This window comes from Haematobia irritans, chromosome 4 (genome assembly GCF_050003625.1).
Source record: "Haematobia irritans isolate KBUSLIRL chromosome 4, ASM5000362v1, whole genome shotgun sequence".
Classification (NCBI taxonomy): domain Eukaryota; kingdom Metazoa; phylum Arthropoda; class Insecta; order Diptera; family Muscidae; genus Haematobia; species Haematobia irritans.
In genome coordinates this window covers 101,881,108-101,903,737 of record NC_134400.1, presented here as the reverse complement: position 1 = coordinate 101,903,737, position 22,630 = coordinate 101,881,108, and the positions used below count along the sequence as shown (strand labels likewise).

The 22,630-nt window shown below is 31.2% G+C and overlaps 1 protein-coding gene across 7 annotated transcripts in view; it reads left to right on the top strand.

Moving 5' to 3' along the window:
• Nucleotides 1–16,941, top strand: part of Zasp67 (Z band alternatively spliced PDZ-motif protein 67) — an 85,385-nt gene extending 68,444 nt beyond the window's left edge. For 4 of the 7 annotated variants that reach the window (XM_075304149.1, XM_075304152.1, XM_075304147.1 and 1 more), the window contains 2 exons: nt 8,398–8,442; nt 16,449–16,941. In XM_075304149.1, the coding sequence (XP_075160264.1) occupies nt 8,398–8,442; nt 16,449–16,617 (214 nt within the window). In that variant the 3' untranslated portion in view covers nt 16,618–16,941. The remainder of the gene's footprint in view (nt 1–8,397; nt 8,443–16,448) is intronic. The other 3 variants (XM_075304156.1, XM_075304150.1, XM_075304148.1) reach the window with 1 other exon arrangement.
• The last annotated feature ends 5,689 nt before the right edge of the window (nt 16,942–22,630 follow it).

Here is a 22,630-nt window from a genome sequence, read left to right as displayed (position 1 = left end):
AGAGATGGTCTGTATCAAACTTTTTAAGGTTTGCGACTGTCGCAAAGTTGTAAACGTCGTAAACGTCACATTCACGTCATAAATATAGATAAAGTAGCAAACATCGCAAACTCAAAATATTTCAATTGGAAACTCCAAGCCTAAATTACTACACCCTCAAAAAAAATCGCTTCTTTAACATATGTTCCAAACATATTTTGCAGGAAGCACATATATTATTGCATACTGCCGAAACATTAATATGTTTGTTTTATGTGAACATATTATATGTTTGGAAGCATTTTGAGCCAAAAATATTATATGCTTGGAAGAATTTTTCCCAAACACGATTGTGCTCATTCCCTAACATACTCGTAATTTTCACTTCCACGAAATTTTTTAGTTATTGGCACCTTTTTCTGTAATACAAATAATGTTGAAGAAATTATTCACTTTTATAAATTTTTTAAATTTTACCTTTCGCCTGCACGGAGAATCGAACCGAGGACCATACAGTTTGTAAGCCAACACACTATCCACTGGGCTACGTAGCTGTTATAGTCACCAGTAGATAATTATCGTTTTAAGTTACATTTATATAGCATAGTTTGCAGCGCCCACGAGCCCATGCAAACATAACATTATTTAACAGAAACATACATTTGTTTGCCACGTGGAGCAGTGGTTAGCATGTCTGCCTTGCATACAATGGGTCGTGGGTTCAATCCCTGCTCCGACCGAACATTTTTTTTTTTTTTTTTTTTTAATTTACACATTTATATTTATACTATATTAAATTTTTTTAAATGAAACTTCGAAATGTGTGTTATTAAAGATTTATAGTCAGTAACAGTGCTTAATATAAACGAAATTGACTGATTTTTTGATAAAATATTATTTTTTATTGCAAAAATAACAATTTTTTAATAAAAAACTGTTTTTGTACAAAACTTTAAAATTTGGAAGGAATTCAAAAACTAACAAAAGAACGTGGAGTCGAGTATAAACATACATACATAATTTTATAATATAAACATAAATTTATTTAGGAGTGAACAGTTTTTTACTTGCATTTAACACCATCTCTCTAAAATTCCTTTTATTTTTCTTTAATAATTCATTTTAAAGAAAATAAACTTTTTAAATTGTTTTAGCTGTAAAACTCGAACTTAATGCCCGCTTTTATATTTGATGGTGTCCGTCAACTCCTCGTGGACTACTTTTTAATAAAGAGGAACTAAAGTTTGTATTTTTACATTTTACTGTGTAATTTTTCACTATTTCCTCCTTATTTCATTTTACTGTCCCAACTCTAAAAAGAGTATAGTGCCCTTTCGTTATTTTTATGAAGACCCCTGATTTATTTTAACGAAAAATTGTGCCCATAATGCCAAAATGATAAACAAAACACATGTTCACACATGCATAAAATGCTGCTCTCAAGGCGAAAACATTGCAGTTAGTTTTTCAAATGTATATTCTCTTGGTTCCGAATGTCTATTCTCTTTATTCAAATTAAATAATATTTAGACTTAAGCATATCAAAATTTTTAGCCTTATCATAAAACAGTTTTCCGAAACAACATACAAGCGGTTTCACAGAAATTGTTCTTTTTTCATTCTCTCGCTTTGTTATGTTGATATCTTTCGTCAACCCTCCCGGTTTCCATCTCTATTTCTTTCTCTATACTCTCTTTTTGTCGCTCTCTGAATAAAATATCACAACATATATATGTTTACTCGAAATTTGTTAATTTATATATGTTTACATTCACACATATTATTTTTATGAAACATTCATGCCCCAAACATAATATATTCTAACATATTAACATAGATGTCCCAAACATTTAGTGTTAGTTTAGGAACATTACATGTTCGCACTTAAATATATTGTGGTTTAAAATCGTGCCCGAAACACATTTTGTTTATATCGGAACATATGAAAAACATATTTTTTTAACAGTGTATGAACTACTCGATGGAGCAGTAAACGTGACGGTCGGTACTCGCTCATAGTTAACCTTTCACAAATTTCTGCAGAAACTGGAAGGAAGGAAAACTACTTAAGTCTCTTATAAGTGAATTGCTGTTTAGAAAGAATTTTATAAAATCACTTTGTGGCATATTAGATCCAATTTCCATACTAATTAAAAATTTTCGAAATTGTAGCTAGACATACGATGATGCAACTAAAGCTTGGATGGACATTATGGACCTCGAAAATCAAGAATAGTTTGAAGTTGCGAATGAGAGATGTAAATCTAAATAGTAGAGTTTTAAATAAATACAATATGAAACATTTTTTGTGTACCTTTTATCGAGGACCCTAACTAAATTCAATTAAAAAATATTCACAATTTATTTAATTCAAAAATAGGTTTTCTACACAAGGTTTACAACTTTTGCTACATACGTATTATATCGTCGTAAACGTAACGGGTTGGCTGATAAGTCCCCGGTCTAACAAAGAAAACACATTTTTTTTGTCAAAATTCGTTTTTATTATTCAACTTAGTTCCCTTCAAGAGCGATACAACGATTATAACGACCTTCCAATTTGTTGATACAATTTTGATAGTACTCCTTCGGTTTTGCCTCAAAATAGGCCTCAGTTTCGGCGATCACCTTTTCATTGTAGCCAAATTTTTTCCCTGCGAGAATCCTTTTGAGGTCTGAGAACAAGAAAAAGTCGCTGGGGCCAGATCTGGAGAATACGGTGGGTGGGGAAGCAATTCGAAGCCCAATTCATGAATTTTTGCCATCGTTCTCAATGACTTGTGACACGGTGCGTTGTCTTGGTGGAACAACACTTTTTTCTTCGTCATATGGGACCGTTTTGCCGCGATTTCGACCTTCAAACGCTCCAATAACGCCATATAATAGTCACTGTTGATGGTTTTTCCCTTCTCAAGATAATCGATAAAAATTATTCCATGCGCATCTCAAAAAACAGAGGTCATTACTTTGCCAGCAGACTTTTGAGTCTTTCCACGCTTCGAAGACGGCTCACTGGTCGCTGGCCACTCAGCCGACTGTCGATTGGACTCATGAGTGTAGTGATGGAGCCATGTTTCATCCATTGTCACATATCGCCGGAAAAACTCGGGTGTATTACGAGTTAACAGCTGCAAACACCGCTCAGAATCATCAACACGTTGTTGTTTTTGGTCAAATGTGAGCTCGAGCGGCACCCATTTTGCACAGAGCTTCCGCATATCCAATCGGAAACCTTATGACCACCTCAGGTTTACGATCATGGATTTATGCAGCATCCCCAATTTCACTCACATTCATCTCTATTATCCTTTGATGATTCGTCATGTTTCCATCCATTCACCCAATATCTTCAGTCACAGCAATAGTGGCTGCGCTTTTATCGGAACCTCAAAGTCCCGTATCGCTGGCAAGGCTCTGATTGACGTGGTCTTCATTGCCCAAGTTATTCCATGTCCGTTGGATCCGTTGTAAAATTTAGTTCAATTTTCGCACGACGTAGTTCATTCATGCTATAAAACAGTTTACTTTTTTTCTGTGTATATCATGCGATCTTGTTTTTTGACTTGCTATCAAGTGGGGGTTTCCAGTGTGGTTCAATATGCCGGCTGCAATCAGCCGGATAATTCAATCTTTTTTTGAGTTAGTCTCCATTAAATTGTTTCCAGATCCTCTAAAAGATTTCCACCATTGATCAAAAAATACAAAATTTCTCCATCAAAAAAACTCTTTTTCTTAACCTTTATGTGCACAAGATAGCCGATTCCTCCGAAAAAAATATATAATATGCAAAATGGTAAATAAGAAACCACTGCTTACCACATTTTTTTTTTTTTTTTTTTTTTGAAAAATAGTGGTTGTATCTTAAAAAATAGAGTGCACATTAAACTATGTTTTTATTTCATTTTTAAAGAGAAAATAAACATTTTTACACAACACAGTAATCTCCGGTAAATATTATTTAACTTAAAATTTGTTTTTTTTTTGTTTTTGTTGAATTTTTGGTCAAAATTTGATTTTTAATTTTGACCACAGATTACTCAGAAGTACAACAAAGACCATATTTATACCCTTCACCACTACTGTGGTACAGGGTATAATAAGTTTGTGCATTTGTATGTAACGCCAAGAAATAATTGTCATAGACCCATCTTTTAGTATACCGATCGGCTTAGAATTAAATTCTGAGTCGATTTAGCGATGTCCGTCTGTCTGTCTGTCTGTCCGTCCGTCCGTCTGTCTGTATATGTAATTTTGTGCACAAAGTACAGGTCGCAGTTTAAGTCCGATCGTCCTGAAATTTGACATAACGTCTTTCTTCGGGTAGAAGACAATCGCTATTGATTTTGGAAAAAATCGGTTCAGATGTAAAATGTAAAATCTATAAGTATTGCAGAACTCTGTACAGATCTGCTCAGATATACAGAATATATGTGTATGGATTCATATAGCATCCAACACATTGGACGGATTTGATATGGTATCGAAAATGTGGACTAACAAAGTGGTTAAGGGTATAATATAGTCGGCCCGCCCGACTTTAGACTTTCCTTACTTGTTTTAGAAATAGCGTTATGATGTATTAAATACAACAAACTTGATTTCATAGAATTCGGTCAAAAATGTACGACGATAGAATTTTTTCTGTCTGTATCTTAAAAGAAACAGTGTGCATTCAAGGGTTAAATCACAAATGTTAATGCTATACCCAATAATTTAGAACAATAGATTTATATTTCTCCCAATGTCAGTCTGTGCTATTTCATGAACACAGTTGTATATACGATTTTATACAAACGTTTCTTTGTTTTATCGAAAACTGTACAAAGTTATGAAATATACTTAGACAAATATGTACAGACATTTGTGAATTGCTTTTTTGCCTTAAAGTCATAATATAGTCAGTGAATGACTTAATAACAAGTTACCCTCCCTTCCTGATATAACGGCACAAAATGGCTAAGAAAATTTCTTATTGGATCTATTATTCAAAATTATTGAAGCAAAACAATAATAGAACAATTGAAACCCAGCAATTACATAAAGAGACAATGACTAGTGGTCAATATTATGACAAGCTCTTTGACCGTCATCTATTTGGAATTTAATATAACCAATATTTGCTTTTACAACTAAAATATTTTTTTTTTATGAATATGTAGAAAGAACATTAATTAACATATTAACATACATATGCCTCGAACACATATGTATCGTTCGATAAATCATATATGCACTTTTGTGCTCTGGCTCTAGCTTTATATTTTTACTAACATTGTGTTTCGTCCCACACAGAAAAAAATTTCCGTAGTTAAACTAACGCTAAATTTAACTTATTTTTATTGGAAAAAATTTATTTGCTAGTAGTTAAATTTTATTATTTTTTCGAAATTTTCTACAGCTTAATGAAATCTTACTTTTTTTAAGTATGTCTGAAAAATTTTATGAACTAAACGTGAATATAAAGTTCAATGACTGTACACATAAGTACAATATGAACTAAAGCAAACAAAGATTTTCGTACGATTCCCAAAAATAGTAAGAATGAACTACTGTATGGTTAAAATGGTGATGATTTGCCACCAATGATTTTCTTCTTTATTTTTAGTTCATTTTTTCTTCTATGAGAGGATGTTATTTCGTGAACTGCAGTTAAAAAGTACAACAGGGCATTAAATTTTCCTGGTTTTAACAACGCTTTGTGGAAATCTCAAAATGTGGAGTAAAATTTAGTTCAATGTTTGTGCGAGGTAGTTCATTCTTCCTATAAAACAGTTCACTTTTAAAAAATTTTTGTCCAAATTGGTTTAGATTTAAATATTTGTTAATGGGAATATAAACCAACAAATTTGAATGAGTTAAGATGGTATAAAAAATTTTGGTATACATAGTGGTTAATTTTAGAAAATTTAGATTATTTTTTGGAAAATTTTAACCAAACAGTACTACAAACGCAGACATCACGCCGATATCACAGAATTAAGTAAATATTTTTCGACATATTCAAGAAAATTTCTTAGACATAATTAATTTTTTTTCACTTGTTAAAGAAAATTTTGTAGTTGGAAGGAAAAAAATTTAGTGAAATAGAGGGTTCACTTGTTTCTGAACCAAGAAAATGTAATGAATTTGAAATGCTACCAAAAATGTTGGTCTGCACTTTGGCGAAGGGTATAATATAGTTGGGTCTGTCCGACTTTAGTCTTTCCTTACTTGTGTTTTTATACCCTTCACCACTACTGTGGTACAGGGTATAATAAGTTTGTGCATTTGTATGTAACGCCAAGAAGGAGTAATCGTACACCAACCTTTTAGTATACGGATTGGCTTAGAATTAAATTCTGAGTCGATTTGGCGATGTCCGTCTGTCCGTCTGTCTGTCTGTTGGTGTATTTTTGTGTGCAAAGTACAGCTCGCAGTTTTAGTCCGATTGTCCTAAAATTTGGTATAGGGTCCTGTTTCGGCTCAAAGACGATCCCTATTGATTTTGAAAAAAATCGGTTCAGATTTAGATATAGCTGCCATATATATTTTTCACCGATCTGGTCATAATTGGCGTGTATATCAACCGATCTTCCTCAAATTCCGTACATCCGAATATTTTATAAGTCTCGCAAAACTTGCAAAATATCAGCAAAATCGGTTCAGATTTAGATATAGCTCCCATATATAGCTTTCGTCCGATTTACACTCATTTGCCCACAGAGGCCAATTTTTTGCTCCGATTTAGTTGAAATTTTGCACAGGGAGTAGAATTAGCATTGTAGCTATGCGTGCAAAATTTGGTTGAAATCGGTTCAGATTTAGATATAGCTCCAATATATAGCTTTCGCCCGATTTACACTCATATGACCACAGAGGCAAATTTTTAACTCCGATTTAGTTGAAATTTTGCACAAGAATTAGCATTATTGCTATGCGTGCCAAATTTGGTTGAAATCGGTTCAGATTTAGATATAGCTCCCATATATAGCTTTTGCCCGATTTACACTCATATGACCACAGAGGCCAATTTTTTGCTCCGATTTAGTTGAAATTTTGCACAGGGAGTAGAATTAGCATTGTTGCTATGCGTGCCAAATTTGGTTGAAATCGGTTCAGATTTAGATATAGCTCCCATATATAGCTTTCGCCCGATTTACACTCATAAGACCACAGAGGCCAATTTTTAACTCCGATTTAGTTGACATTTTGCACTGGGAGTAGAATTAGCATTGTAGCTATGCGTGCCAAATTTGGTTGAAATCGGCTCAGATTTAGATATAGCTCCAATATATAGTTTTCGCCCGATTTACACTCATATGACCACAGAGGCCAATTTTTAACTCCGATTTAGTTGAAATTTGGCACAGGGAGTAGAATTTGCACTATTGCTATGCATGCCAAATTTGGTTGAAATCGGTTCAGATTTATATATATCTCCCATATATAGCTTTCGCCCGATTTACACTCATATGACCACAGAGGCCTATTTTTAACTCCGATTTAGTTGAAATTTTGCACAGGGAGAAGAATTAGCATTATTGCTATGCGTGCCAAATTTGGTTGAAATCGTTTCAGATTTAGATATATCTCCCATATATAGCTTTCGGCCGATTTACACTCATATGACCACAGAGGCCAATTTTTAACACCGATTTAGTTGAAATTTTGCACAGGGAGTAGAATTTGCATTATTGCTATGCGTGCCAAATTTGGTTGAAATCGGTTCAGATTTAGATATATCTCCCATATATAGCTTTCGCCCGATTTACACTCATGACCACAGAGGCCAATTTTTAACTCCGATTTAGTTGAAATTTTGCACAGGGAGTAGAATAAGCATTGTTGCGATGCGTGCTAAATTTGGTTGAAATCGGTTCAGATTTAGATATAGCTCCCATATATATATTTTTCTGATTTCGACAAAAATGGTCAAAATACCAACATTTTCCTTGTTAAATCGCCACTGCTTAGTCGAAAAGTTGTAAAAATGGCTCTAATTTTCCTAAACTTCTAATACATATATATTGAGCGATAAATCATAAATAAACTTTTGCGAAGTTTCCTTAAAATTGCTTCAGATTTAAATGTTTCCCTTATTTTTTTACTAAAATTGTGTTCCACCCTAGTGCATTAGCCAACTTAAATTTTGAGTCTATAGATTTTGTAAAAGTCTATCAAATTCTGTCCAAATCGAGTGATATTTAAATGTATGTATTTGGGACAAACCTTTATATATAGCACCCAACACATTTGACGGATGTGATATGGTATCGAAAATTTAGATCTACAAAGTGGTGCAGGGTATAATATAGTCGGCCCCGCCCGACTTTAGACTTTCCTTACTTGTTTTTTTATTATCGAAGGTGTGACATCACCACTGAAAAAAAAACATATACCATGTGTTTCATATATTCTTGTTTATTGTTAATATTTCAGCGAATATAACCGGAGTTCAATAACAAAACAAATTGAAATGGAAAGGTTTGTAGACCCTTAACCCACCTCCCATTACCAGGAACAGGATCGCTTTTGAACAGTCCGTGTGATTTATCGTTTAAAAACTATTGTTGCTTTTTTCCCCTTCATATTTTTAATTAAGATTTTAATATGCATGATATGGATGATTTTCCGTTTTTGCTTGTACTGCATTTTGTAAATATTTGGTATGTCCCATTTTTTTTCTAGATTTGCATGTGTTGACAGCTGATTAACTATTTGCTGTTTTTGGTCATAACGTAAAATACGTTCCATTAATCATAAAGCTATTGCACAATATCCACAATGTTCAGTACCAAAAACGAAATCCTTTTCATCATATTTGCATGTAAAAAACATTTTCATTATACCTGTAGTTTTCAATTTATCATTTGAATATATTTTATAATAAAAGTCCTTTTATATATTGTATTGAGTACTGCCATTCGCTTTAAATAACAATGACAGAACCCATCACCGATATTTGTAAAAATGAATTAAATTTTCCATACGTATTTGTATTATGAAATGCAGGATATTTTATGCGTCTGAAGAGAGTTTTGCAAATAAAAGACATATCATGGAAACCGATTATATAAATAAAATTAAATTTTATACAAAACAACGAACTAAAGTAACATATCGATTTTGAATATTTAAATAAAATTAAGTTTTATAAAAAGCGAACAGGGGTGTCATATTCATTTGGATATTTTGTTTATTTTCATCACAGCAAAAAAAATAGAAGTTGTTCCACAAACATTTCTTTTTAAGGAAATGCCGGGGTCATCCAAAATTTTTCTTTTTGGTCATTTCCAATGAAGTTCTTAAGGACCACTATCAGAAAATACGCTATTTGACCGATTAAAGTAAAAATGTATAATATGAATAATTAAATATTGCAAAACAGAATTGAAACCCAACTAAAAAGTAAAAACATTGAAAATAAAATCAAAATGTTCACACCTGCTGGATTTGTATTTGTTTCAGTTGATTTTTTTACTTCTATGGAAATTCTTTTGAGATATAACGAAAATTTTAAATTTTAAATATAACAAGTATATACGGGCGTAAGTTCGGTTAGGCCGAATCTTATGTACCCTCCACCATGGATTGAGTAGAAAGTTCTACAAAAGACTGTCTTGGGTCGTGGTAACAATTGCCGACGACCTTCCCATCTTAAAACTTCTTAACTTCGTGCTCTAAATTGCAAGTTATTCATACGTGGTATACTAGACAAAAAAAAAACAGATTAAATACGTATATAATTCAGTTCTTGACCCGGTATATGGTATATAGGGAAGTGTATAAATAATTACCAATGGATATGAAGTTTTGAGCCGAATTGAAATATGGGTGTCGCCTTATAAAAGGCTACATACAATTACGAACCGATATGGCCCAATTTTTGTGTGATTGGGGATAGGTTTATTGGGGGCTCTATATAACTATAGACCGATATGGACCAATTTTTGCATGGTTGTTAGATACCATATACTAACACTTTGTACCAAATTTCAGCAGGATTGGATGAAATTTGCTTCTCTTAGAGGCTCCGCAAGCCAAATCTGGTGATCGGTTTATATGAGGGCTATATATAATTATGGACCGATGTGGACCAATTTTTGCACGTTTGTTAGCGACTATATACTAACACCACGTACCAAATTTCAGGCAGATCGGATGAAATATGCCTCTCTTAGAGGCTCTGCAAGCCAAATCTGAGGGTCCGTTTATATGGGGGCTATACGTAAAAGTGGACCGATATGGCCCATTACCATCCGATCTACATCAATAGCAACTACTTGTGCCAAGTTTCAAGTCGATAGCTTGTTTTGTTCGGAAGTTAGCGTGATTTCAACAGACGGACGGACATGCTTAGATCGAATCAGAAAGTCATCACGACCCAGAATATATATACTTTATGGGGTCTTAGAGCAATATTTCGATGTGTTACAAACGAAATGACATCCTATGGTGGAGGGTATAAAAACTGTATTTATACAAAAATATATGGCAAACATCTCGGGAAGTAGGATGAATGTTATGCTAGATGTCACAGTTTGTAGAATTCTACCAAAATTGGTACATTTTTTTTTACTGTTTGGTGAATTGGTAGAATTCTTGATGTTTTGGTATATTTTGCGAAACATTCTTCTCCTACTACGAGGTACTTCAATTTTCGGTAGAAATTTTGACAAAATTTTCTATAGAAATAAAATTTTAACAAAAATTCTATAGAAATAAAATTTTGACAAAATTTACTATAGAAAAACAAAATGTTGACCAAATTTTCAATTGAAATAAATTTTTAGCAAACTATCCTATAGAAAGAACATTTTGACACAATTTTCTATAGAAATAAAATTTCGATTAAAGTTACTATCAATAAATAAAATTTTGACAAAATATTCTATACAAATGAAATTTTGATCAAATTTTCTACATAAAATTAAATTTTAAGGACATTTTCTATAGAAATAAAATTTTAACAAAATTTTGTATTGAAATTAAATTATAACAAAATTTAATATTTCTATAGAAATAAAATTTTGACAAAATTTTCGATATATATAAAATTTTGACAAAATTTTTTTATAGAAATAACATTTTAACAAAATTTTCTGTAGAAATACAATTTTGACAAACTTTTCTACAGAAATAACATTTTCTCTATAAATAAAACTTTGTTAAAATTTTCAACATAAAATAAAATTTTAAGAACATTTTATATAAAAATAATTTTTTTACAGAATTTTCTATAGAAATAAAATTTTGACAAAATTTTTTATAGAAATAAAATCTTTACAAAAATTTCTAGAGAAATAAAATTTTGACAAAATTTTCTATAGAAAATTTTCAACACAAAATAAAATGTTAAGAACATTTTAATTTAAAATTTTGACAAAATTTTCTATAGAAATAAAATTTTCTATGGAAATATAATTTTCTACTTAAATATAATTTTGATAAAATTTTCTACAAAAATAATTTTTTACAGAATTTTCTATAGAAATACAATTTTGACAAAATTTTCTATAGAAATAACATTTTTACAAAATTTTTTATACAAATACAATTTTGACAAAATTTTCTATAGAAATAAAATTTTGACAAAATTTTCTATAGAAATAAAATTTTGACAAAATTTTCTATAGAAATACAATTTTGACAAAATTTTCTATAGAAATAAAATTTTGACAAAATTTTCTATAGAAATAAAATTTTGACAAAATTTTCTATAGAAATAAAATTTTGACAAAATTTTCTATAGAAATAAAATTTTGACAAAATTTTCTATAGAAATAAAATTTTGACAAAATTTTCTATAGAAATAAAATTTTGACAAAATTTTCTATAGATATAAAATTTTGACAAAATATTTTATAGAAATAAAATTTTAACAAAATTTTCTACAAAAATAACATTTTCTTTATAAATAAAATTTTGTTAAAATTTTCAACAATTTTAAGAACATTTTATATAAAAATAAATTTTTTACAAAATTTTCTTTAGAAATGCAATTTTGACAAAATTTTTTATAGAAATACAATTTTGACAAAATTTTTTATAGAAATAAAATTTTGGCAAATTTTTTTATAGAAATAAAATTTTGACGAAATTTTTTATAGAAATAAAATTTTGACAAAAATTTCTACAGAAATAAAATTTTGACAAAATTTTCTATAGAAAATTTTCAACATAAAATAAAATGTTAAGAACATTTTAATTTTAAAATTTTGACAAAATTTTCTATAGAAATAAAATTTTATTTGTTTTGTTTTGTTATTGTTGGTTTTGTTCTTTAAGCATTGTTGTTGTTTTTTTATTTCAGCTTAAAACCATACATTGACTAAACTACAAGAGTAGCTTAACCAACAGAGGAAAAGAATGTTTGTCAAATTTATTTGGGCAAAGCCCTATAGACTGCAAGATGGTTGGATGGACGCACGTTTCGGAATTACCACATTCCTCATCAGCATCCTCTACTTGCAGCAAAACTATCAACCAATTATCAGAATAAATTCAGGCAGTTTATTAAACCCAACAAAAACCACACTTGAACCCTCCGAAAAAAGGTTTTACATTGATAGCCGGCTTATGCCGAAATAAACTGGGTTTAATAAACTGCCTGAATTTATTCTGATAATTGGTTGATAGTTTTGCTGCAAGTAGAGGATGCTGATGAGGAATGTGGTAATTCCGAAACGTGCGTCCATCCAACCATCTTGCAGTCTATAGGGCTTTGCCCAAATAAATTTGACAAACATTATTTTCCTCTGTTGGTTAAGCTACTCTTGTAGTTTAGTCAATGTATGGTTTTAAGCTGAAATAAAAAAACAACAACAATGCTTAAAGAACAAAACCAACAATAACAAAACAAAACAAATGGAAAAAGAAGAGGAGGCACGCTCAAAATAAACCCAGCCATGTGAATTCAAATCGATGATTTGACAGTGGCATAGGAAAAGAGATATGTTTGTTTCGAGTTTATTTCGGCATAAGCCGGCTATCAATGTAAAACCTTTTTTCGGAGGGTTCACGTGTGGTTTTTGTTGGGTTTAATAAACTGCCTGAATTTATTCTGATAATTGGTTGATAGTTTTGCTGCAAGTAGAGGATGCTGATGAGGAATGTGGTAATTCCGAAACGTGCGTCCATCCAACCATCTTGCAGTCTATAGGGCTTTGCCCAAATAAATTTGACAAACATTCTTTTCCTCTGTTGGTTAAGCTACTCTTGTAGTTTAGTCAATGTATGGTTTTAAGCTGAAATAAAAAAACAACGAAATAAAATTTTGACAAAATTTTCTATAGAAATACAATTTTGACAAAATTTTCTATAGAAATACAATTTTGACAAAATTTTCTATAGAAATAAAATTTTGACAAAATTTTCTATAGAAATAAAATTTTGACAAAATTTTCTATAGAAATAAAATTTTGACAAAATTTTCTATAGAAATAAAATTTTGACAAAATTTTCTATAGAAATAAAATTTTGACAAAATTTTCTATAGAAATAAAATTTTGACAAAATTTTCTATAGAAATAAAATTTTGACAAAATTTTCTATAGATATAAAATTTTGACAAAATATTTTATAGAAATAAAATTTTAACAAAATTTTCTACAAAAATAACATTTTCTTTATAAATAAAATTTTGTTAAAATTTTCAACAATTTTAAGAACATTTTATATAAAAATAAATTTTTTACAAAATTTTCTATAGAAATGCAATTTTGACAAAATTTTTTATAGAAATACAATTTTGACAAAATTTTTTATAGAAATAAAATTTTGGCAAATTTTTTTATCGAAATAAAATTTTGACGAAATTTTTTATAGAAATAAAATTTTGACAAAAATTTCTACAGAAATAAAATTTTGACAAAATTTTCTATAGAAAATTTTCAACATAAAATAAAATGTTAAGAACATTTTAATTTTAAAATTTTGACAAAATTTTCTATAGAAATAAAATTGTTACAAAATTTTCTACGGAAATATAATTTTCTACTTAAATATAATTTTGATAAAATTTTCTACCAAAATAATTTTTTACAGAATTTTCTATAGAAATACAATTTTGACAAAATTTTCTATAGAAATACAATTTTGACAAAATTTTCTATAGAAATAAAATTTTTACAAAATTTTTTATAGAAATACAATTTTGACAAAATTTTCTATAGAAATAAAATTTTGACAAAATTTTCTATAGAAATAAAATTTTGACAAAATTTTTTATAGAAATACAATTTTGACAAAATTTTCTATAGAAATAAAATTTTGACAAAATTTTCTATAGAAATAAAATTTTGACAAAATTTTCTATAGAAATAAAATTTTGACAAAATTTTCTATAGAAATAAAATTTTGACAAAATTTTCTATAGAAATAAAATTTTGACAAAATTTTCTATAGAAATAAAATTTTGACAAAATTTTCTATAGAAATAAAATTTTGACAAAATTTTCTATAGAAATAAAATTTTGACAAAATTTTCTATAGAAATAAAATTTTGACAAAATTTTCTATAGAAATAAAATTTTGACAAAATTTTCTATAGAAATAAAGTTTTGACAAAATTTTCTATAGATATAAAATTTTAACAAAATTTTCTACAAAAATAAAATTTTCTTTATAAATAAAATTTTGTTAAAATTTTCAACAATTTTAAGAACATTTTATATAAAAATAAATTTTTTACAGAATTTTCTATAGAAATACAATTTTGACAAAATTTTTTATAGAAATAAAATTTTGACAAAATTTTTTATAGAAATAAAATTTTGACAAAATTTTCTATAGAAAATTTTCAACATAAAATAAAATGTTAAGAACATTTTAATTTTAAAATTTTGACAAAATTTTCGATAGAAATAAAATTTTTACAAAATTTTCTATAGAAATGGAATTTTCTACTTAAATATAATTTTTATAAAATTTTCTATAGAAATAAAATTTTGACAAAATTTTCTATAGAAATACAATTTTGACAAAATTTTCTATAGATATAAAATTTATACAAAATTTTTTTATAGAAATACAATTTTGACAAATTTTTCTAAAGAAATAAAATTTTGACAAAATTTGCTATAGAAATACAATTTTGACAAAATTTTTTATAGAAATAATATTTTGACAAAATTTTCTATAGAAATAAAATTTTGACAAAATTTTTTATAGAAAATTTTCAACATAAAATAAAATGTTAAGAACATTTTAATTTTAAAATTTTGACAAAAATTTCTATAGAAATAAAATTTTTACAAAATTTTCTATAGAAATAAAATTTTCTACTTAAATTTAATTTTGATAAAATTTTCTACAAAAATATTTTTTTACAAAATTTTCTACAGAAATAAAATATTGACAAAATTTTTTATAGAAATAAAATTTTCTACACAAATAAAATTTTGTTAACAATTTGTACATAAATTAAAATTTTAAGAAAATTTACTATAAAAATAAATTTTTTTACAAAATATTCCATAGAAAAAAAAAAAAATTAACAAAATTTATGTTGGCGCCCAAAATTATGCTCTAGAAATATAACTGTATGCTTAGCTTCTATGTTGATTGCTATAGCGATGATTGTCTGCTGATGACGCAGCCCAAGAAAATTTATTAGACATAATTTCTATTAGACATATTTTTTTTAAGAAATTTCGTATTTTGAAGGAAACCATTGAAGTTCGAAATTGCCAAAATGTCTTTAATGTCATATGAAGTTTTATGAACTATTTTGTGGGAGACACGAATCTATTAAATCTTTATGCTTCATTTGTGTATCATTTTTCCCCGTTTCTAGTTCAATTAACTAACGTGCGCAAAAAAAACGATTAAAGTCAGGGGAACTGTTTCAAGACATAAATAATAATTCCATGAACTAAAATATAATTAATTAGTGCCATAGAGGCTTCACTTTTTTTAGTTTAGGGACATATAATGTGTTTTTTCTCTGCGTGAACTCTCTTCAAAATAAACTATGGAAATATATATATATATATATATATATATATATATATATATATATATATATATATATATATATATATATATATATATATATATATATATATATATATATATATATATATATATATATATATATATATATATATATATATATATATATATAATAATTTTTATTAATTATTTATACATATCTTCATATATCATACATATATTATATTCATATTCATGTTGTCAAAACTCCCAGATATAATGCGGGGTAAGATTGACTTCATGCTATCACCCCTTGATATTTAATTTTTCTCTATTACTTATATTTTTCTCCTGCTTCATAGATAATCAATCTTTTTCTTTTATTTACTTTTTATGCTGGCCTTTTTGTGTGTTGGAAATTTTTGCTCTTTGGCGAACACCTAAATCACCATGAATCCTGTGGCCACTGCACATCACACGTTATATCAACAAAAACCAAAATGAATCGTTCGATAAAACCCACAACATCACCATACCCAACAAAAATGCAATTCTAGAGTCAACTTCATGAAGTATCAAAAACCAGAAAAGAAAATTGACTTGAATAGGAGTGAAGTTTACAAAGTAGTACATCACTTGGACCGACAACCAATGCGGGGCATTGAAGTACGAGCCCCCATTGTGCCATCCGAAGTGGATATCAGAAAAGCTGCACAATCCACATAGATCCTGCGGCGCTACCTACAAAAGAAACTTCAACATAGCACACATACATCATGGATACAAAGAAAAAATGGCATATATTCGAATATCTCGATTAAGGATGTGAGAATGTGTTTTGTTTTTCTTCTTTCTTTCCCAAAGTCTGTATAAAGAATATTTTCAAAGAGCAAGAACACTTTCAATTTAAAATGTTTAATTGTTAAAATTCTCTAGAAACATTTCGAATAAATGCTCAAACTGAATGTGTTGAGGTACCCTAAAATTTAATATTTTCTTTGTATTGTAAAACAAAATAATTGGAAAATAAAGATATGTTCTGTGTTTGTATTTATGAAGTGAAAGATTAGGGGTTGAATAACATCTCCACCATCTTGGGTCTTCTTAGAGAAATGGTACTAAAAACAGGACTGTGAAGTCTGAGGATCTTGCTGGTGTAGGAGTTGTAGAATTTTTGTTCGATTTCGGCCAAACCAAAATTCTATACATTTTTGTAACTAAAACATATATTTGAATTCTTCAAACGAACAACCATGTATGTACTCTGGTCTAAGGTTTCAATGTGTTCCCACGGAATAATTAATCACTCGGTTTGGACTTGCGCCAAAAGCTCTGTAAAAGAGTTTGGAACATTATCGAGGTCTGCAAGGGGTCTTTAAAAAAACACACATACACACACACACACACACAAATTCTCGATTGGATTTAGACTGGGCCTAGTTCTAAACATTGAATAGTCTAAATTATTATTATTTGATACCTAATTCTTAAGATAGCCAGCGTGTTTGAATAACGACTCGACCGCTATGGTGGTCTACAGAAAACTGTCCGGAGGAATGGGACTCAAGGATACGGGAATTGAGAAGGGCTCAGCACAAGACTTGGAATGTTTAGACTGTAGTACTATTGAAAACATGTCCCAGGCTTCCAGGCAACGGTAGGTATTAGCATCCACTAACTCCACTCAGCGTTTTGATTGAATGTGCGTGAAGATAAATTGTAAATTTAACCAGTCGAGACAAAAACCAGGTAGTTTTTGCCTGCGCACCTAATGGGTTAATTACAATTTGGGGAGATAAAATATTTAATGAAATTCAGCACTTTCCAACATATTTGCGTAAAATATTTTGGTATTAAACGAATCATCTTGAAGGGTACTATAAATGCAAGTGGTTGTCATGTACGAAAGCGTCCCATAAATGTTAGTTTTGCAGCTATATTTTAAAAGTCAGTTTGTCTAACTTGAAATAAAGTTAAACTACGCCCACTGTGCAATACCTGCTCTAGATTTTTTGGTATCAAATGAAAGCTCTTGATTAGCACTATAAATCCAAGTGGTTGTTATATTCGAAAGCATCACAGAAATATCGATTTTTATCAAAAAGAAACTTAGTTTGCACGAAGTTACAATATAGGGCACCCGTGCCCACCGTGCAAAACCTGCTCCAAAAAAATTCGTTTGTTACAAAATTTTTATTTTTTCAATAAAGAAAGTTATTTTTGTAACAAAAACACAGTCCATTTCGTTTCTATCAAACACTGTATTTTTCTGACTTTAGGTCTTTAATAAGACACATGTTACAGTTCGAAATTTTATATACTACAATGTAATGTTTAACATTTTTTCGGAATCTTCCGAACAAATCTGGAATATATGTAAAACAAGTATATACGGCCGTAAGTTCGGCCAGGCCGAATCTTATGTACCCTCCACCATGGACGGCGTAGAAACTTCTACGAAAGACTGTCATCCACAATCGAATTAATTGGGTTGTGGTATCTTAAATCTTCTTAACATCGTTTTCTAAATTGTGAGTTAGTCCATACGTGATATAAAGGGTGATACGGTCAAAATTTGGTCAATATAAACTTGACGTATTTCTTTCAATTTTGCATTTAAAAAACCTGAACACCCCTCATTTTGAAGGTGTGTGTGTAGAATGTTGCTCCTATTTTGATTTTGGAATTCACTCTTCAGTTGTCAAAATGCCGTCCAAGCAGGAAGAACAGCGTATCAAAATTTTGCTCGCACATCGCGAAAATCCGAGCTACTCGCACGCAAAGCTGGCAAAATTGCTAAAAGTTGCCAAATCAACCGTTACAAATGTAATTTAAGTGTTTGGGGAACGTTTGTCGACAGCCAGTAAGTCTGGATCGGGGGGAAATCGAAAACCGGAAGCCGCTGAGACGACAAAGAGAGTTGCCGGTAGTTTCAAGCGAAACCCTAACCTCTCTCTCCGAGACGCCGCAAATAAGCTGGGTGTATCGTCTACAACCGTGCATCGAGCCAAAAAACGAGCCGGACTATCGACTTACAAGAAGGTAGTGACTCCAAATCGCGATGATAAACCAAATACGACGGCCAAAGCGCGATCCCGGAGGCTGTACACGACGATGCTGACGAAGTTTGACTGCGTGGTAATGGACGACGAAAACTACGACAAAGCCGACTACAAGCAGCTTCCGGGACAGGAGTTTTATACGGCAAAAGGAAGGGGAAAGGTAGCAGATATTTTCAAGCACATAAAACTGTCAAAGTTCGCAAAGAAATATCTGGTTTGGCAAGCCATCTGTACCTGTGGCTTGAAAAGCAGCATTTTCATAGCTTCCGGGACCGTCAACCAAGAAATTTACGTGAAAGAGTGTTTGAATAAACGTCTGCTGCCTTTCCTGAAGAAACACGGTTGTTCCGTACTGTTTTGGCATGATTTGGCATCTTGCCATTACGGTAAAAAGGCCATGGAGTGGTACGCCGCCAACAACGTGCAGGTGGTTCCCAAGGACAAGAACCCTCCCAACACTCCAGAGCTCCGCCCAGTGGAGAAATACTGGGCTATTGTCAAGCGGAACCTAAAGAAGACCAAAAAAGCTGCTACGGACGAGCAGCAGTTCAAGGCAAACTGGCTTTCTGCGGCGAAGAAGGTGGACAAGGTGGCTGTACAAAATCTGATGGCAGGAGTCAAGCGTGAGGCCCGGCAATTCGGATTTGGAAAAGCGAAAGCCTAACTGAATATATTACTGAATTTTATACTAATTGAACTTGAAAAAGAAATTTAATTTGATTTTTTAAATAAACGATTTCACTGATTTACACGCGTTTTCCCTTGACCAAATTTTGACCGTATAACCCTTATAGAAATCGTAGTTTTTTTCCAATTTGCCTGAAATTTTAAATCTAGAGGTATTTTATGACCATAAAGAGGTGTGCCAAAAATAGTGAGTATCGATCCATGTTTTGGTATAGCCTCCATATAGACCGATTTCCTGATTTTATTTCTTGGGCTTGAAGAAACCGTAGGTTTTATCCAATTTACCTGAAATTGGAAATCTAGAGGTATTTTCGGACCATAAAGACGTATGCCAAAAATTGTGAGTATCGGTATAGCCTCCATATAGACCAATTTCCCGATTTTACTTCTTGGGCTTCTAGAATCCCAAGTTTTTATCCAATTTGCTTGAAATTGGAAATTTAGAGGTATTTTCGGGCCATAAAGAGATGTACCGAAAACGGTGAGTATCCATATTTTAGCATAGCCCCCATAAGAACGATCTCCCGATTTAACTAGAAACCGTAGGTTTTATCCAATTTGCCTGAAATTGGAAATCTAGAGGTATTTTCAGACCATAAATACGTGTGCCCAAAATTGTGAGTATCGGTCCATGTTTTGGTTAGCCTCCATATAGCCCGATTTCCCGATTTTACTTCTTGGGCTTCTAGAATCCGAAGTTTTTATCCAATTTGCCTGAAATAGGAAATCTATTGATATTTCCAGGCCATAAAGAGGTGTGCCGAAAACGGTGAGTATCGGTCTATATTTTAGTATAGCCCCCAATTTGCTTGAAATTGGAAATTTAGAGGTATTTTCGGGCCATAAAGAGATGTACCGAAAACGGTGAGTATCCATATTTTAGCATAGCCCCCATAAGAACGATCTCCCGATTTAACTAGAAACCGTAGGTTTTATCCAATTTGCCTGAAATTGGAAATCTAGAGGTATTTTCAGACCATAAATACGTGTGCCCAAAATTGTGAGTATCGGTCCATGTTTTGGTTAGCCTCCATATAGCCCGATTTCCCGATTTTACTTCTTGGGCTTCTAGAATCCGAAGTTTTTATCCAATTTGCCTGAAATAGGAAATCTATTGGTATTTCCAGGCCATAAAGAGGTGTGCCGAAAACGGTGAGTATCGGTATATATTTTAGTATAGCCCCCATAAGAACGATTTCCCGATTTAACTCCTTGGGTTTCTAGAAACCGTAGTTTTTATCCGATTTGCCTGAAATTGTAAATATTCTGGTATTTTAGGCTCACAAAAACATGTATCGGATTAAGTTTTTATCGGTCCATTTGGTAAAGCCTCCATATAGACCGATTTCACTTCTTGAGGGTATAGCACTGATCATGAAAATTTCTTGAAACTCAATGTAAAATTTCCAGATTTTACTTCTCGGGTGAATATCAACAGATTTAAGATTTCAAATCAAGACGCTATTTTATAATTTTCTTGCACACTTACGAAAGATGTTAATTATTCCTCTAAATCTCAAACAAAAATGATTCTTATAAATCCAGAATCTGATGCAGTATTCATGGGTAAAATCCTTACATCTTGAACTGCTCTGCTTGGGAGAGTATCTGTCATCAAACCCCCCTGAAATTTCAAAGGAAACCCTAATATTTGATTCATGGTGGTGGGTATTTAAGATTCGGCCCGGCCGAACTTACCGCTGTATATACTTGTTGTATTTACATTTATTTAACTTTTTCTTCTATAAGGGGATGTTATTGTACATAGTTAAAAATTCTACCAGGTCATTACTTTTTCTTTGTTTTAACAACCCATTGTGGAAATCTCAAAAAGTGTAGTACAACTTAGTTCAATTTTCGCATGAGGTAGCTCCCATCAAACTGTTTAGTTTTTGTCTGTGTAAGAACGACGAACAATTTGCATCATTTCATGGGAATATGCCCATTGCTGAGTACATCTAGATTATGCTATTTGGAAAATTTCAATTATCATACTCTCTGAATGCTCTGGAGGGGATGACATATACTTATCTTTGAACTAGCATCGATTCAAGATTGCTCTCGAAATGACAACATGAAGGACAGGTTTACTGATACCGCATTGCATAAAGTAGTCAGCTTTATTGAAAGCTCACTTTCTCTCAATGAATACACATAGGCAGATAGTTTCTAGACATCGAAGGGGAATCCAATAACGTCCATCCGAGTCCAATAGTAAATGCATTGTAAACTCTGAATGTTAATCAAGGAATAGTGGGGCTAATAGGGGAACTTCTAACGAAGAGACATATTTTAGCCAGTATAGGGCAAGGACATTCAAAGGTATGTGAACAGAGGCACTCCCTAAGTAGAAGTTTTATTACGTCTTCTCTGGAATGTTGCTATAAACCACTTTCTGCTTTTCATCCGGATCGGATGAAATTTGCTCCTCCAATGGGTTCCGCAAGCCAAATCTGGGTGTAGGTTTATATAGAGGCGATACCTGAAAGTGGTCCGATATCGCCATACCATTGAACCTACATCAATTGCAACTACTTATGTCAAGTTTCAAGCTGATCGCATGTTTCGTTTAGAAGTGCATGTGATTTCAACCGAGAGACGGATGGACATCACCAGGTTAACTCAGACTTCCACCACGACAAAATATACCAATATTTCGATGTGTGTAGACTGTGATTCTTTTTATACCCTCCACTATAGGATGGGGGTATATTAACTTTGTCATTCCGTTTGTAACACATCGAAATATTGCTCTAAGACCCCACAAAGTGTATATATTCGGGGTCGTGGTGAAATTCTGAGTCGATCTGAGCATGTCCGTCCGTCCGTCTGTTGAAATCACGCTAACTTCCGAACGAAACAAGCTATCGACTTGAAACTTGGCACAAGTAGTTGTTATTGATGTAGGTCGGATGGTATTGCAAATGGGCCATATACCCCCATATAAACGGACCCCCAAATTTGGCTTGCGATTGCTCTAAAAGAAGCCA